Source organism: Leiobunum rupestre, chromosome 1 (assembly GCF_980474605.1).
Source record: "Leiobunum rupestre chromosome 1, qqLeiRupe1.1.hap1, whole genome shotgun sequence".
NCBI lineage: Eukaryota > Metazoa > Arthropoda > Arachnida > Opiliones > Sclerosomatidae > Leiobunum > Leiobunum rupestre.
Genome location: NC_143384.1, coordinates 60,791,932 through 60,809,678, shown reverse-complemented (window position 1 = coordinate 60,809,678; position 17,747 = coordinate 60,791,932). Strand labels below are relative to the sequence as shown.

The 17,747-nt window shown below is 38.1% G+C and overlaps 1 protein-coding gene across 1 annotated transcript in view; it reads left to right on the top strand.

Annotated features, from left to right (window-relative positions):
• Positions 1–17,747, top strand: part of LOC149963463 (protein O-mannosyl-transferase Tmtc3-like) — a 146,670-nt gene that overhangs the window by 104,956 nt on the left and 23,967 nt on the right. The window contains exons 8-11 of the mRNA XM_090180503.1: positions 1,253–1,511; positions 10,803–10,954; positions 13,978–14,055; positions 17,399–17,536. Of these exons, the coding sequence (XP_090036629.1) occupies positions 1,253–1,511; positions 10,803–10,954; positions 13,978–14,055; positions 17,399–17,536 (627 nt within the window). The remainder of the gene's footprint in view (positions 1–1,252; positions 1,512–10,802; positions 10,955–13,977; positions 14,056–17,398; positions 17,537–17,747) is intronic.

Here is a 17,747-nt window from a genome sequence, read left to right as displayed (position 1 = left end):
ATGTATGTCGGATGCCGGGGGATGCAGTCTCTTCCCCCATTTCTAGCTTTCGACGTTACTAATTTTGTTATGCTATACAGATAAATTTAACTCTCACGTGACATGACCTCAAAAATAGTTGTATCATATCAAGTAGTGAAATTAAATAAGCCCATAACTCTATTTCTATAGGCCTAAGGTGGTGCCAAGGGTATTAGCCTAGTTGATTATTAGTTAGTGTAGAGTGTGGCTTGAAGTGCTTGCAAGTTGCAACCAACCTCCAACGCATCGTAACCCGGCCACTTGTTTATAGCCATTAAAATTTTCTAGATGACTTGGGTATTAGCCTAGCGGATTATTATTATTAAATTATTTTTAAGCCTTTGACTTAATCAGTCTATTATTGATAGCTAGGTTTGTGGCGTAGAATTCATTAGCTTATTTATTTTAGGTTATTCTTTTGCTACTTCTAAATATTCTTTTGCATAATATTATAACGATAATGTTAAATCTAAATGAGTATTTTTCATAACATTAATTATCAATAAGTTAAATTACATTATTTGTAGCAAATAAAATATAAATAATATGCTAAAATAAAAAAAGAGTACTTTTAATTTTTAATGAGCAAAATTACATTATTTATAGCCAACAAAATAATATAAATGAAGTGTAATTAATATTTTTAAATCTAAAATTAGTATTTTCATAATATTAATTATTAATAAGTTAAATAACATTATTTGTAGGCAACAAAATAACATAAAATCTTTTAAATAGTATGCTAAAATCAAAAATTGAGTATTTTTATAATATTAATTATTAATGAGAAAAATTACATTATTTATAGCGAACAAAATAATATAAATGAAGGAGATCGCAGCTAGCCTTTAAACACGCTAACGCAGTGTTGTGTACAAATTTCATAGGGCGAGCCTTTACGCTGAACGTTTTACGGAAAGGGGGTAGACAATTGCAGAATTTTCCCATTCCGACGGCAGCTGGCGCTAAAGCGTCTAACCTTTAAAATAATATAGTTATAATAATTAAATAATATAGTAATGAATAAGGTTTCGTATTCCCTTCGAGAGATGGCGCTCTGAATCTTAAATCAAGATGGAACCTAAAATGGGTTGGGCATAACAGCGAAGCTAGGAGCTGCCGTTGTCCCTCTCTTAATTGAATTAATTAATTTGTTTAAATATCTCCGAGTGCTTTACGAGTTCATGAAGGTCCAACATTAATCAATGTCGGTGTGGTTTTCTCTACGCAGGTTTGACAACCCCGCGAGCGTGAGCTCTTTCCAGACTCGGTCGTTGACCTACAACTTCCTTTTTGCCTTAAACTTCTGGTTGCTTCTGTTTCCGTCATACCTGTGCTGCGACTGGACGATGGGCACGGTGCCCCTGGTGGAGGACCTTCAAGACCCCAGGAATCTCGCTTCAGCAGCCTTCTACTTGGCCTTATTTGGCCTGGCGTCTGCAGCTCTCTTCAGCCAAAGGCATCAAAAACAGTGTCTTACCATTGTTATGGTAATTATACATTCTTTACAATTTTATTTTAATACGCGTTAAATAATAATAAATAACTGAAAAACAAATCTCAAATTTCTATAGAACATTCCTCGTGCAGAGGGACATTTACTACTGTAAAATTGAATGACCTTGAACCATATCTTCAAGGTCACTCAAAAACTATCTCGAGAACCGTTTGGTCTACGGATTTGGTTCCAAATAGAAAGTTGTTGCTCGCCATATTATTAGTTCAACTAAATTTGCTTTGATCAAATTTGACCAACAGAAGCCGCGTGAGCTCCTTTAAATTAAAAAAAAATGCGCGAGCCTTTTACGGTAAAATATTAAGCAGCGCGTCGAACTTTTTAACAAGTTGATCAAGACAAAAATAAATTATGCTAACGCCTATTTGAAAGTCTTTAAATTAGGCTCACGAATTTTGGCGTCTATCACGTTCGATGATTGGTCGAGCCCAACGCACCCCAAAAATATTCTTAATATAAGTCTAATGATTTTTAAAATAAATCTGCCGTTTAAAAATTTTTTCTCGTTTTAAATATTTACTAATAGCCATTTCTAAAATGAGCAGACATTTCGAATAGCTGACACCCTTATTTTATATAATTATAGACCTATGGTAATAATCAACGAAATACTATTTACCAGAAATCAATCGTTTGCTGAATGTACACCCGTGGTAGCGTATGTTACATGATCACTCATTCCATAAAAGCATTTTCTTTTATGATAACTTGTTCACGGGATATGACGAAAACACGTCATCAACTTTACAGTTGGAAAACGGAAGATAGCGAAGAGGATTTTGAAAACACCCTGAATTCCACACGAATTTCTATCTGTATAAATATATAGTTTAGCCTCGCGATCACTTGATTTCGTTTCCATGGTAACCTTCTCAATAACACAAGGAGTATATAAATTTTCCGTTTTTGGGTCCACTTATTGTATGCTCCGTGTGAAACAATGTGTCATTGAAATTTTGACTATGAAAATGTTACACAGAGGCATACTTATGAGTCATTATTTTACATTTGGTGGGTTTTTTCTCAATGTATTTAATAATATAAGACCATAAGTAACATAAGAAGGATTAGTATGAAAACTGTCTGAAAATATTCACCAAACCATAAGTTTATAATAATAATAATAATAATTAGCTCCCTATCAGTTGGAATCCGCCATAGATCTAACGTTAAGAGCGATTTATCCCTTAAAAATCAGAACCGGCTTACGTGACTCCTTGTGTTGATTTTTTGCCCTATCATTTTAGCTTCTCCAACTTCCGTCGATAGCGGAAACCACTGTCTCCATGGATACGAGACGAACAGAAGCGCGCGAAGTTGGCACGTTGAGCGGTGCTAGCCCTAACGACGCTTGTTTTAAATTTGACATGGTCGGGGATGGGTTTGTTGGCTGGTGAAATCCTTGATTTGCGGGAAATTTACTCGAAACAACTATAGACCGCCATTACCCCCTACAGTCTACGGTTTAGAAATTTCAGCGGTAGAGGGCTTGCTCGTTACTTGTCTGTACGATAATTGCGGCTCCCAGTAAACGTTACTAAAAAGAGTGTATAATGTGTCACCATTTTGGAAGAATATTTTATTCATTTCAATATGAACGGGTATTGTTGTAAAATATTCGTAGATTAATGTTTATCTCTTCGCGACAACTCGCGTTAGGCTTAACGAGCTTCGATCCCGTCGTTGATACGAAACCGGATTTAAACGCAAGCTCATGTTTCCATTTTTCGCCATCAGATGGCGACTTCGACTTCTTGGGAGAAATTGCTGTTAACGCACAGCCTACGTACGATTCTAACTTATAGGGAGGTAGTATATTATAAACTGATGATATTAGTCGTCGTCCGCTACCGGGCCATCAACATTTTCTACAAAAAGTATCCTGTAGCCAATGTAACAATCATTTCTTTTGTATTTATATATGTTGGATAAGTCTCAGGCTGCGTTCAATAACTCTCAACGAAGTATATGAAAATTTATTTTCGTTGAGACCGTTGCTAACGCGGCGTAGGATCTTGTTGAACGCTTTTTACACTGGTTGTAAATTTTGTGAAATATCGTCTGGTGCGGCGTCTGCAGCTAGCCTTACTCCGTGCTACGACGTCACGTGACCGTTGGTCAACGGAGAAACCTGCTCTTACAGCTGATGAGTTCGTGACGTAAAAACCGGAAGTCAAAAAACCCGTTCAGTAAAAAACCGCTGACCGTTGAGCTTAGCGCTGGTCTTTTTTAGAGGTTAGGTTAGGTTGGTTTAGGTAAGGTAAGGTAAGGTTAGGTTAGGTTGGTTAGGTTAAGTAAGGGTTGTTAAGGCTAGGTTAGGTTACGTTATGTTTGGTAAGGTTTGGTAAGGTAAGGTTAGGTTAGGTAAGGTTAGTTTAGGTTAGGTTAGGTAAGGTTAGTTTAGGTTAGGTTAGGTTAGGTGTCATGCTTTCACTTGTGAGCAGGGCCGTGTAGAGGAGGGGGGGCAGGGGGTGGCCCGTAGCTGTATAGCTGTAGGGCCCATCGAAGAAGCTCAAGGGGGGGATGCAAATCCATATAACGTGGGAGAGGTTTTGAGGGCTCAAGGGGGGGGGGGTGCAAATCGAAGGGGCCCACGAGTTAGTTTGTCCACGGGCCCCAGGATACCTCTGCACGGCCCTGCTTGTGAGCCAACAATGCGATTCGGTTGAAAGAGAATCGACCCAATGGGACAAAAGCAGAAAATCCTCGACTTTTGAGGTGTCGCGTTCTCCTTGTGTGGGTGTTTATTGGACCTAGATGCCAGAGCTCGATGTGAGTTCAAAAAATAGTATTAATAGCATACAGTTGCGTGAGGTGAAATGTACAGCTTAAAATGTTCACCTCTAATATTAACGGAACATCTCGACAACGTTTTATGTTTAATGACAATAATTATTATCAGCTAAGCTAATACTCGAGGAACCACACAGGCCTAAATCCACTAGTGACGTGAAGTCAATTAACGGTTGTCGGGTTAAATTGCCTAGGAGGGTGACCAAAAGCTCACTACACTTACTATTACCGTTAACCTCAGCAAGGTTTAATGGAACACAAGTCGAAAACTGTGATCAACAACAAAGCTTGCCCAAAATGTTGCTTTAATAAGTTTTAATTTCGCGCAAAATAGTTTGGTAAACTTCAAACTTTGGTAAAGTACACACCTCAGGTGAAACAACTTGAAATGTTTCATCAACTGCATTTTTACATTTCTTTTCGCTTGAAAGCTTAATCTGGAAAATCCACCAATTTGGAACCTTCGACCTTTGAGAAACTTACCGGCGGACTTTCATTGCATAACTGCTTATCAATGCATTCGCCAAATCGTTAAAACGCGGTTCATTTAAATGATTGCGCTTTTCTATTATTACCAACGTCAGTAATATTGCTTATGCCTTCTCCGTGGACATCGCGCTGGTGCGGAACTTAGTAGAATGTTAATAGCCGTGCTATTTTTAACATTTAGAATATCTAGATATTGGCAGGAGTCATGTAAAGTTACGCTTCGTTCGGGTATAAACCCGAAATGACTTTTCTAGATTAATGAAAATTGGCAATTTATCCATTACCGCGGTACCCAAGAATTCCTCAGCCACCTAATGACGCCAATGTTCGCTGGAAACCGCGGACGTACGTGTAAAATGATCATTCGACGGAAGCTAATTTCGAGACTTACCGGTACCTCAAATTTCGTCATTTGTAGAGGGAGCGGACGCTACGGTAGCGGAGGCGGTCACCAGAATTCGTCGCGACATTAATGGGTCGATTAATTTGGACGGCCGCTCCTGCATATCCAACGAACCCGTTTCCAGGGTTCGCTACTACAAAGTCCACACTTTAACGGGCGCTAGTCGACCCCCCTCACAGCGACCCAGCATTAAGTCCATTATTTTCATAATTACCCACTTCAATTTGCTCAAGCAAAGCAAAAATTATGCAAATTAGGCAATCGAGTCTAATTGCATATTTTATCTTTTTCCGTATTTCATTAGGCATTCGCGGCCGACGGAACAATTAGTTCACGGAGAGGGGCCCCATTTTTATCCAAATAATGCGAATCAATCAACGCCGCCTGCATTATATTAGCATAAGTAACGTATGGTGGATAAGTATGTCTCTTTCTATAGCTTGATTCCGAAAGTAAGTTTACTTCACTAGCGCAAAAACGCCCCGGTGCTGAGCGTAGACGCAAAATATTCCAGTTAGGCCAAATGCAATATTTTTACGTCGTGACGTTTTTGCCCAATGAGGTAGAATAAATAGAGATCCAAATCCGCCTTCCAGGACCTACCATTTCGCGGGACAGTATTTGTTGAGTTGGAGAGTTAGGCCTAGTAAATGAACTTAATCAAATCGTGTGGGTGCCATCTATCATGTTATTGGAAAACTAAACCTTAATGTATTTTGCAAAAGTGTCTACTTATAGAAACAGATGGCGGGAACACGATTGGATAAAGTTGAAACTTGAGCCTAACTCTCCCGAGGGGTAAGACAGTCTCAGATAATCTGTACACCGAGTTCTGCATTTAGCACTGTTAAAGGTACATATTTTCAAGAGTGCGCGAGTTTCATTTAGCACTGTCAAAGGTACGGCAGTGTACACCGAGTTCGCAGAGTGTCTTACCCCTCGAACTCTCCTACTCAAATAAAACGTGTCCCGCGAATTCCAGATTTTTTTGGATCTCTATTTATTCTACATCATTGTTTTTGCCATGGTAAAAGCTAGCGTTTAGGCCTAACGGGGAATTTTTTTTAGTCGACTCTCGCCGTCGGGGCGTTATTGCCCTAGGAAGATGGAACAGACGACATTATGACGTAGGGAAAGTGCATCTTCACAAAATAGGTTGAACGAAATTTTCACATCTATCGATCTATTCTATTGACGCAAATTTTATTAATGATCGAGTCTTTCTCCAATGACTAAATAATAATATAATAACTTGGCTAAGGACTGACAATTCCCCGCGACCCGTGGATTGTTAATAGTTTTTGGACCGATCACCCCGGACAGCCTATACAAAGGATCAGCCAAGGCATATTGTAATTTGAAACGCTTAAAATAACGTTTACTTTTTCAAAATAGTGATGAATGATTAAATTGAAACATAAAATTGACTGTTATAAACACTCGTTTGTTTCTGAAGGTAGTTATTTTCGAATTTTTGAGAATAAAACGCTTTTTGGCCAATGAAGAAAGTACGCTGCGACGTAGTTCTTGTTCAGAAACTTTCAACAACGCAAATCACTCCGCGACGGACTATCATTAAATAGACACAATATCGTTTGATTTTTATTAGTTTAACACCCTGGTTTGCAGGATTTGATTGGTCGTATCTGCTATCCCGAAAAAAGGGCAATACACCTAGTACCCCAGTCATGTAGCGGTTGCCCACTTCCTGCCGGAACTCAGAAAAAATAGCTCCATTGTTACTATGGTAACCAACTATAGATAAGACCACAGCCAACTTTAATGACGTTCTGTTCATCAAAGTTGGCCGTGATAGGACTATGGCAGCTAGGAGCAACACCACACAAGGAAAACGCAGCTAGCCTTTAAACACGCTAATGCAATGTTGTGTACGAATTTCATTGGACGTTATACGGGCGGGGGGGAGGCCATTTCCGAATTTCCCCCTTATGACGGCAGCAGGTGCTAAATAATCAGCTAGCTAGGCTAATACCCAAGGCACCACCTAAGACCTAAGTCATCAAGCGACTTTTGTAGCCTTTAATTCAGGTGGCCGGGTTACAATGCATAGGAGGGTTGTGGCAAGCCCTGCATGCCACACGATCGAGCCAACAGCTCCCTACACTAACTATTACCGTTAACCTCAACAAGTTTTTATGGAAGGGGAAACCGAAGAGCTCGGGGAAAAACCCCTTAAACCAGTGAGGAGAGAACTTGCAAACTCAACGCGGAAAGAGTTGTTCCGAGTTTTGACCAATTAACACTGTACACAAGAAAATGCACGACTTTTGACGGGTTGAGTTCTCCTTGTGTGGGGTGCTGTGTTGGTCGCTCCTAGATGGCAGCACCCACGGAGGCCGATTTTTCGGAGGTCACGTGTCGGAAGTGAGTCAGCGCTTGGTTACTAAAGGTTAAATGAAATTCGGGTCAAAGTTTACAAATGATTCTGTGGTCTTTTAACCGATATCCTTCGGTCTCTTACTTATGAATTATGTTACTCGCGATAGCACGTGAGGAGCGGTGTACGAATTGGCTCTGATGGGGGGGGGGGGTGGCTTAGGAGCCCCGTTAATCATATCGGGCGTTATCGAAGCGTGTAATATTTCGGGCCATTTTTTGGGGGCGAAAACGCCGCCAGTTTTCGGTCGACTAGTTTCATTGTCTGACGAGATCCTGCAGGCGGGCCCGGGCTCGTCCGCAACGAAATGCTAAACAAGCGACACTCGACTTGACGATACTCCAAAGATAAATAGCTCGAAACGGATGGACGTTAAGTGCGCTTCGCTCTTTTAGCGGGTTAAAAGTTTCCCAGGGCGACAACAAATCGATTTAAGGCTTGTTTTCATTAAGCCTGGTTTTCATTACTTAAGGCTGAAACGCGGTGACGCAAAAAAATCTCTATTAGGCCTAATTCAATTTTTTGCGTTCTTGCGCTCTCAGTTTCGGCTTTTAGCTCAGAGTGAAAACCAACCCTTAGGTTGTGAATAAACTCGTAAAGAGATTCAAGGTCATCCACAGAAGCCTGACAAATTGAAACAAATACATTTAAGTTTCACTTTTACGTCTACATTGACGAACCACTTGGGAGGGTTAATTAACGTTGGATAGAATCCTATTGGGTCGAATTCCCAAAGGAACGAATCAAAAAATATACTTTCCCGATTGAGCGAATTCTAATTTTGGGTTGAAACCCATTTATTCGAAATGTTTATAGTTGGTTGAATGAACAATTAACTTTAAATTCGATATAATACAAAGGTCAATAAAGAAAGCAATATAAAATTGAAATCTGTTTATTTGGTTAGGTTAGGTTAGGTTAGGTTAGGTTTCATGCTTTCACTTGTGAGCAAACAAAATGTTGGTCGAATGGGATTCGGTTGAATAAGAATTGACCCAATGGTACAAAAGCCTTGGGAGGACAAACCAATAATATAAAGGTAATTCTGAAATAAAGGCAATTAAAGTCGCTAGCTGACTGGAGACTATGTTGGTGCCTTCCAAAAGTGACATAATTACCAAAAGTGTGTCAATCGGACCTATTTATTAATGAATGTTAGGAGCGAAATACAAGTTGGGAGGGGAGAAGGGAAAGTATGCCTTGGGGAGGGAAGGAAGTTTAAACCAACAAATAACGCCTCGTAGTGAGGAACGGAGGAACTAAGTAGCACTGGTCAAAGTTAGTGTATTTTTTGATATTTCGTCGTTCTGTGGAGGTGCTATCGCCATCTACCTACGATATAATAAAATAGACTAAATAAGATCCAGAAAGGCGACAATAAATAGTCTTTTATGTGGTCGATCTCGAGTCGAGCATTCATTAAACCTTTAGCATACGAAAGTACAGGGATTGTCACACTTTTGGTAATTATGTCCTTTTTGGTGTCTTGGGTATTAGCCTAGATGAATATTATTTTAAAAATTTGGTCCGAATTTCAACTAGTTCTTCTCGAGGGGTCAGGCATTGGCCAAAATCGCGTACAGCGTTGCCAGTTCCTGAAACTCAAATTATCATCATCGATTTCTTAAATTAATTATCGTACGCTTGAAATATGGTAATCAATTTTAATTTTTGGGAACTACTAAATTTTTAATAACACTTAAAGTTTGATCGATTGAAAATTTTGTTTATAAGTCCCAGTTCTAACTGGTTTTAAGCTATTTTTAAAATTATCGTACGTCGTACGTGTAAGCTTAATTATCGAAAAATGCGTACTATATAGTACGCCATTGAAAATATCGTATGTTCCAAAAATTACCTCGAAATTATCGACGTGTGCGATAATTATCGTACGTCTGGCAATGCTGATTATTCCCGTTGAACATTTTCGCCAAAAATTTAAATCCAAAATCCAAGAATTTGTTTCCCAGAGAATTTATATGGAAAGCCTTTGAAGAAAATCCCGTATTTTACTAAAGATCCAAAATCTCAACGTCCAAATTGAAAATTTCAGGATTTTTCAGGAGGGGGCAGAACTTTAATATTTTTTGGATATTTAATCGAAATAGTTATTGCCTAATAGCCGCTTCAATAAATCATCCTCCCCGGAAATCGCCAAGAAGTAATATTTCCGAGAGCCAGGACCTGCAAGTAACTGATTATAGTGCTGGTTAAAATGATGGAAATTTTCACCTTTACGGCAGCAACAAGCGTTACCTTTTAACCAGGTAGCTTTTTTTGGCATATTAAGGCTTGGCAAAAACACGACATTCTGTTTACAGGTGAAAAGTTTCCATTATTTCAACAAGCACTATCAAGAACCCATAGACGTACTAAGAACACGTAATCATAGCTTTAGCCGGTCGTGGAGCCTCCTAATCTATATTTTCAAAATAAGCCCCGCCTTTTTATATTTTCCGCCTGTAGTAACTGAAGTAACCAAAAAAATAAGTGGTCTAAGAACTACTTAAACTAACTAAAAACCTACTTAAAAACCACTTAAAACCAACTCTAATTTCGCTTAATGGAGGACACTTAAAGCCAACTTAGAGCCAACTTGAAACTTAATAACGACAACTTAAAGCCAACTTGAAACCAACTTAAAAATAATATGTAACAATAGTGGAAGAAGACTCAATAGCTCCGCCTCTTTAAAAAAAATCGATTAGGAGGCGATCCAGCAAAATTTCCTTTCCTGTTCTTGGTACGTCTATGGGTTCTTGGCACTATATAAACAATTCCTTGCGGGTCCTGGTTCTCGGAAATATTTCTCCTTGGCGATTTCCTGGGAGGATGATCTATTGAAGCGCCTTTTGATAGTTAACAACACATTTTCCCAAGTTATTCCTTGTACTTTGTCCGATTCTGAGTTGGTATTAGAAAAATTCGTGAATTTCTTTAGCTCATAAAAATTCAGGGGGGGGGGGATATTTATGAGGTGAAAATGCCATGAAATTTGCGGACAATATTAAACTAATCATGGAATTTAAAGTGTATTTTTAATGTTTTTCGGAAAAATACGAAAATTTTCCGGAAAAAACGCCTTAGTAATTTTTCATAAAATTTTCTTACATCTCTAATTTTATGTAAAATAGAATGTGTAATTGAATATGTATCATAATGTGCTTTCTCTTTTCGCACAGGGCTTGGCGATGATGGTTCTTCCTTTCGTGCCAGCGTCCAATCTGTTTTTCCCCGTCGGGTTCGTACTAGCCGAGAGAGTACTCTACCTTCCCAGCATGGGATTTTGTATCATAGTAGCCTATGGATATCATAAACTCTCTGATAATCAAAGGTAATGTTATCACTCTTCTATAAAAATTATATCCTTAGGCCAACTCTTATTAATTACATCATAAGTAACATTATGACGCTTGTAGGGCTCGTCGTTCGGATAAGAAATTTTCCGTTCATTTCTTTTATATCCATATCCGAAAATTATCCAAATAAAAACTTATTTGTTGCGTATAAAATCGTATACTAGTCGCGAATAATATCCATATATAAACAGTTAATCAAATTTTCTATGATTAATTGAAATTTTCGCGGTTAATTTATCCGTTTCCCCGGGCTCTAGACGCTTGTACCCTTGCTCATGAATTTTTACACACAATCCAAGGGATTTGTGCGTATTGGTTTCACGTATAGTGTAGCCGATGCCGCCGGTGTCGTACATAACTCTTGGCCAGTTAGGGTTATAAACAAAAACCACTCAACCCGCCAATAGTTGATTTTATAAAATACTTGTCCAACTTGTTAAAATGTTGCTGTTACGTCACGAGACCCAGCTTTATTAGTACATTCTTCGCACGAGCGATTTGCACGCGCGCTGGAAAAAGCTATATTTATCTGGCGACTGAAGCGCGCGCTCGTAGGCTTGTTAAAGTAGGAGACTGTGACGTAAGAGCCACATTTAAACAAGAAGGCCACCTAGCCACGTTACTTTATAAAAAAACTGGGGCCATATAACTCGTTTGGGTTTCCTAAACCACTTAACTTGGAAAATTATTTTTAGATAAAATTCCTCTTGGGTTTATTTATTAAGTGAATGTACAAGTTATAAATTCAGAGTGCGTTGGAGGGTGGTGGCAAGCCCTTCATGCCACGCGAACCAACAGCTCTCTACACTAACTATTGAATACCTCTACAAGTTTTATGGAAAGGGGAAACACCTTAAACCAGCAAACCAACTTGTAAACTTAACGCTGAAGAAGTTGTTCCGAGTTTTCACCCAGTGCCACATGCTGGGTACGAACCCGGCTCCTATTGCTGCGAGGCGAAAGTGCTAACCACTCCGCCACCCCTAAAGGGTTCCAATTTTGTTTGCTCCCGCCTATAACGTTTGAAATTTAAGGTGCTGCTTAGTGGTTGGTCGCGCAAGTCATAACTAGTTATATTCCCTTTAAGACCAAATATATAGATGTCCATAGAAATAGAGTTATGGGCTTATTTGATTATCTACTTGATATGATACAACCATTTTTGAGGTCATGTCACGTGATAGCCAAAGACTCACTTCTAACCCAGTCTCCCGAGCTTAAAAAGCTCAAGAACAATTTGGAAAATTCGTCCAAAATCTCAGGTATAGCTCCTCCAACGAATGATAATTTGGCATTTGTCAAGCCCTATTTGCGAAATTCAAACGATTTTGTGGCCCTTTAAGGGAAGGCAACTTAACAAATGAGGCTATGACGTAGAGGAAGTTAGTTTTCACAATATAGAGGAACCAAAATTTCCAACCACTTTCGTAATAGACTTATAATTTCCACTTACTGACACCATTATGGAAAATAATTTTAGAATCATTGTAGAGAAGAATCTGACCATCGAAGGCTTATTTTTAAAGGGTAAAATGCAGTAGTACTAGAGTTAAAATGATAATGCCGTAGCCAAGATAATTTAAGCCTTGGTAATTCCATTCTCCTTTTCCCTCACTGAAATGAGAGTTTTGATAATTTAATATTAATGGTAATTTAGCAATTTCACTAATGGGTGCAATTATTCAAATGCTATTTTTCAACCAAGTAAGCGGCTAATTGACTCGAACGTTTCCAAGTCTCGCTTCTTCAAATCTTTACGCAATTATCTGTTTTGGAAAGCGAAATATTTAGTGACAATATTTGAGGTCTATAAAGCTAAATTTCCAAAGTTTAAGCAACGCATTTACTATTTACCACCGTAATTAGTTAATAGTATTAAGAACGACTAATGTCGGATGTAAATAGCAACGTCTATACCTTTAATTTGTCTCCCAAAGCTCGCGTTTGTAAATTGTCGCGCGAGTAGTACTAAATGTGTGGGGTACGGTTTTATTTTTGGAAAGTATAAGCCTTTCTAAAAGCTTACCAAGTAAAAAACGCTTATAATATCAAAACAGAATATAATGTATTTATTTAAGGGGGAAGAATACAGTAAAAGCCTCTTTTTCGTTCAAGCTGAACGTTTCTGTTTTAAGAATTACATAATTGAATTATATTTTTCTTATTAGGCTGAACCTTCCTCTAGTGCTTAAAATAATTTTGATAATTCTAATATTAATAGTTAACGAGATATAAGGTCCTAACTAAAAGGGTAGTTTGGACGCTTGCCGAACTTGTTTAGCTCCGAGGGGTCCGAATCAAAACGTAATAACTTAATTACTTTAAATTTAAAATTTTAAAAATTATTTTAAGCACTTAATTATTAATTTTATAAGTTAAAATACAAAATTAAAAGAGTTCAGCTTGAAATAGCGCGAAAATAGGTAGTCTTCCCCCTTAAAGTTAGGGATAATGACTTTATGGTCAGATGATCTGTAGCGTTGGCTCTCTCAAACCTAGGAGCAACAAACACAGCACCCCACACAAGGAGAATGCCACCCGTCAAAAGTCGTGCATTTTCTTGCGTACAGTTTTCATTGGTTAGACGCTCTAGTGCCTGCTGCCGTCGGAAGGGGAAAATTCAAAAATTGTCTTACCCCTTTCCGTTAAACGATCAGCGTAAAGGCTCGTCCCTAGAAATTTGTACGCAACACTGCGTTAGCGTGTTTAAAGGTTAGCTGCGTTCTCCTTGTGTGGGGTGCTGTGTTTGTTACTAATAGCTGCCACGATTGGTAAATTTCAATGTAATAAATCACTACGTATCGAAGTTAAATGCTGCTATTTAACACATAATCCTTTTAATTTTATGTAGTTGAAACCAATCTTTTATCAATGTTTCGATACTGAAGAGTTTTTCAAATATTGGGAGTAACCACGAAAATATTTAGCTACAAAATTTAAAAAACCTTTTTATGTATTTTACTAAATATCTAACTAGCGGTTGTTTTTCTTTATACAGGAAAAAGCCGATCAAAATACAAATGATTTTCTTACTGCTTTGCTTTACCATCAAAACAGTCAACAGGAATGAAGACTGGTGAGTTTCTTATTATTTCACTATAATAATATAATATTAATTATATTATATTAATTAATTATATTATATTACATAATGTTATTTAAATATTCAGCAGAACTGATAGAAGTGAGCTCGTTTAATACAAAGCGTATAAATGATGACGAATTTTACTCCGATTACGCTGCTGATGGCTAGCTAGGAGCAACAAACACAAGGAGAACGCAGCTAGCCTTTAAACACGCTAACGCAGTGTTGTGTACAAATTTCATTGGACGAGCCTTTACACTGAACGTTTTACGGGCGGGGGGAAGACAATTTCCGAATTTTCTCCTTCCGACGACAGCATGCGCTAAAGCGTTTAACCTATGAAAAATGTACGCGAGAAAATGCACGACTTTTGAGGGGCTGCGTTCTCCGCGTGTGGGGTGCTGTGTTTGTTGCTCCTAGCTGACATCGTGCACGCGTCGCGCGCCTTTATTAAATAGAACCCCAAAAGCCACTATAGTTTTGTGTAGCGCCTTCTTCCGCGTTGTCGCGGTAAAAATCGTCTCACCTAATGACAGACAAAATTCTTGAAGAATTCAACTAGATACACTAGAAAGCAAAGGATGTATAGATTAGAAAAAATACCCAACAAAAGTGCGACGTCTATTTAAAAAACTTCCGCGAATCTTTTTGAAGCTCAATCTATCGGAAGAGTTTGTCAGACAAGTGACAACTGTGCTCCGAGAATCACCGGAAATAAACGACATTTTGATAATTAAAAAAGGCGCTTGACAATCGCCAAATGTGGGACTTTTAATTAAAACGGGAGTGTCATGTGGCAAGTGTTAGGGTCGGCCTCGTTGATCTCTGGTTTGGCGACGATCGAGCGATAAATGGCTTCCTAATACAGGGCCTTCTGTACAGGATTGGAAGCCCCGGGCTAGGTGTGATTGATAGGTAGAGGAGAGCGCTTCTTTTAATTATATGTGTAGGCGCTTTTTGGGGCTCCTTAAGAATGAAATATTTATAAAATTTAGAGTGGCTATTCAATAAGGCACCCGGGGTGAAACCACTCGAGACTGTCAATTAACGTCGAAGGGGAGTGTAATAATATAATGGTATATATCATAACATGAGTTTGGGTCTAGAGTGGTGACTTGGGTATTAGCATAAGTTAATGATACCTCTAAGTACACAAATGGCTATGCTGCCTATGGCGGATATGCTTGTCCAAATCGACCTATGTCTCTCCGTACTGCGTATCAAAGTAGCCTTAACATACACTTGGAACTGCCGAAGCTTACGTTTCTTTAATCCTGTTTGGTGCAAGGCTAGCTTGAACTTCCCCAAAAGAGGTAAATTTCGATATTCCCTTAGAAAATTCGTTCCCCCCGCAGAGACAGAAAAACGTTTTTTTTGCTATTGGTTTATTTCTCTCATGTGACTGAAATTATAACGAATGAACTCTCTCCCTCTCCCTCTCCCCCTCCACCCCGCTAAGGCACCGCCACTAAGGTACGACTAGTAAAAGTAGCCCCTCCCAATATAGTTTCATTCTCGACCGCACAGCGGCGCTGGGTCAGAGATATTTTTCAAATCTTTCATTTTCGCGGGAATCGGAGGGACAAGATTTGACATCACATTTTCTGGACAAAGATTCCTCCTTGAAAGGGCTTATTTGTGTACTTAGAGGTATCATTAACTTATGGTATTAGCCTAGCCAAGAATCTATTACTCTCTAAATCTGTAAATGAAATTTATATTAACAGTAAAAAATATTAATCAAATATCAAATTATTTGATCCCAAAATACTGTATCCTTTCAGACTTAATGCAATCTTGAGGCAGACTAATAATTATTATAAAACGTTGAAACGCCTTACGCTTATAGATTAAAAGGAAAGAAATAAAATACTCGAAATTATTGCGTAAGTAACTTTTACTTACGCAATAATTTCGAGTAGTTTATTTCTTTCAAAGGTTCAAATTACATTAGCTGCCCAAGCATCTTTTCAACCAAAATACCTTAGTAACCTAATTTAAATTAACTTAAATCTAACATAACCTTAACTTAGATCTAACCTACCATTATTCTAAATCTAACCTATGCTAAGCCTAACATAACCCAACCTTAGCTAACTTAACTTGATCTAACCCAACCTAAACTTAAACTAACCCAACCTAAACTTAACTTTTACCTTAACCTAACTTAACATTTACCTTAACCTAACTTAACCTTTACCTTAACCTAAACTAAACTTAACTTTTACCTTAAACTAACTTAACCTAAACTAAACTTAACTTTTACCTTAAACTAACTTAACCTAAACTAAACTTAACTTTTACCTTAAACTAACTTAACCTAAACTAAACTTAACTTTTACCTTAAACTAACTTAACCTAAACTAAACTTAACTTTTACCTTAAACTAACTTAACCTAAACTAAACTTAACTTTTACCTTAAACTAACTTAACCTAAACTAAACTTAACTTTTACCTTAAACTAACTTAACCTAAACTAAACTTAACTTTTACCTTAAACTAACTTAACCTAAACTAAACTTAACTTTTACCTTAAACTAACTTAACCTAAACTAAACTTAACTTTTACCTTAAACTAACTTAACCTAAACTAAACTTAACTTTTACCTTAAACTAACTTAACCTAAACTAAACTTAACTTTTACCTTAAACTAACTTAACCTAAACTAAACTTAACTTTTACCTTAAACTAACTTAACCTAAAACATAACCTTTACTTTAACCTAACCTAAGCATCACCTAAGCCTAACCTTATCTTTAGCTAAGCTTCACCTAAACCTAACCTTATCTTTAGCTAAGCTTCACCTAAGCCTAACCTTATCTTTAGCTAAGCTTCACCTAAGCCTAACCTTCTCTTTAGCTAAGCTTCACCTAAACCTAACCTTATCTTTAGCTAAGCTTCACCTAAGCCTAACCTTATCTTTAGCTAAGCTTCACCTAAGCCTAACCTTATCTTTAGCTAAGCTTCACCTAAGCCTAACCTTCTCTTTAGCTAAGCTTCACCTAAACCTAACCTTATCTTTAGCTAAGCTTCACCTAAGCGTAACCTTATCTTTAGCTAAGCTTCACCTAAGCCTAACCTTATCTTTAGCTAAGCTTCACCTAAGCCTAACCTCATCTTTAGCTAAGCTTCACCTAAGCCTAACCTTATCTTTAGCTAAACTTAAACAAACCTAACCTAGATTAATCAAAACATTAACTCCTCCAATTTCCCTCTACTCGTTTTCGAAGGGGGGCTTAGGTTGTCTAATATTAGTCACATTACCGTGGAAAAAAAAGGTTTCTTAAAACATGCAACCTAGTGGTAATATAATTTATGATTTGTTTCTGAAGGAAATCCGATCAGAGTCTGTTTGCATCTGCCCTCTCCATCAACAGAAGAAACCCCAAACTGTTGAACAACTACGGCAAGGCGCTGGAAACGCAAGGACGCCACGAAGAAGCCCTCATCTACTACCGCCGCAGCATGAGGTACCTCATTCTTGCACACTTCATTTCGGGCCAACTTGTCAATTATATTCGAGAGCTAACGAATTCCTCTAAGATTTCGGGCCGAAAGCCGTCGGGCTGTTCATTTAATTACGCGAAGACTACGCTGAGATTACGCAAAAAGACGCCAAGTTTACGCGAAGAGTACAAGCAGTAAAATTTCGCCAAGTATGCTGAGATTACTCTCAGAATA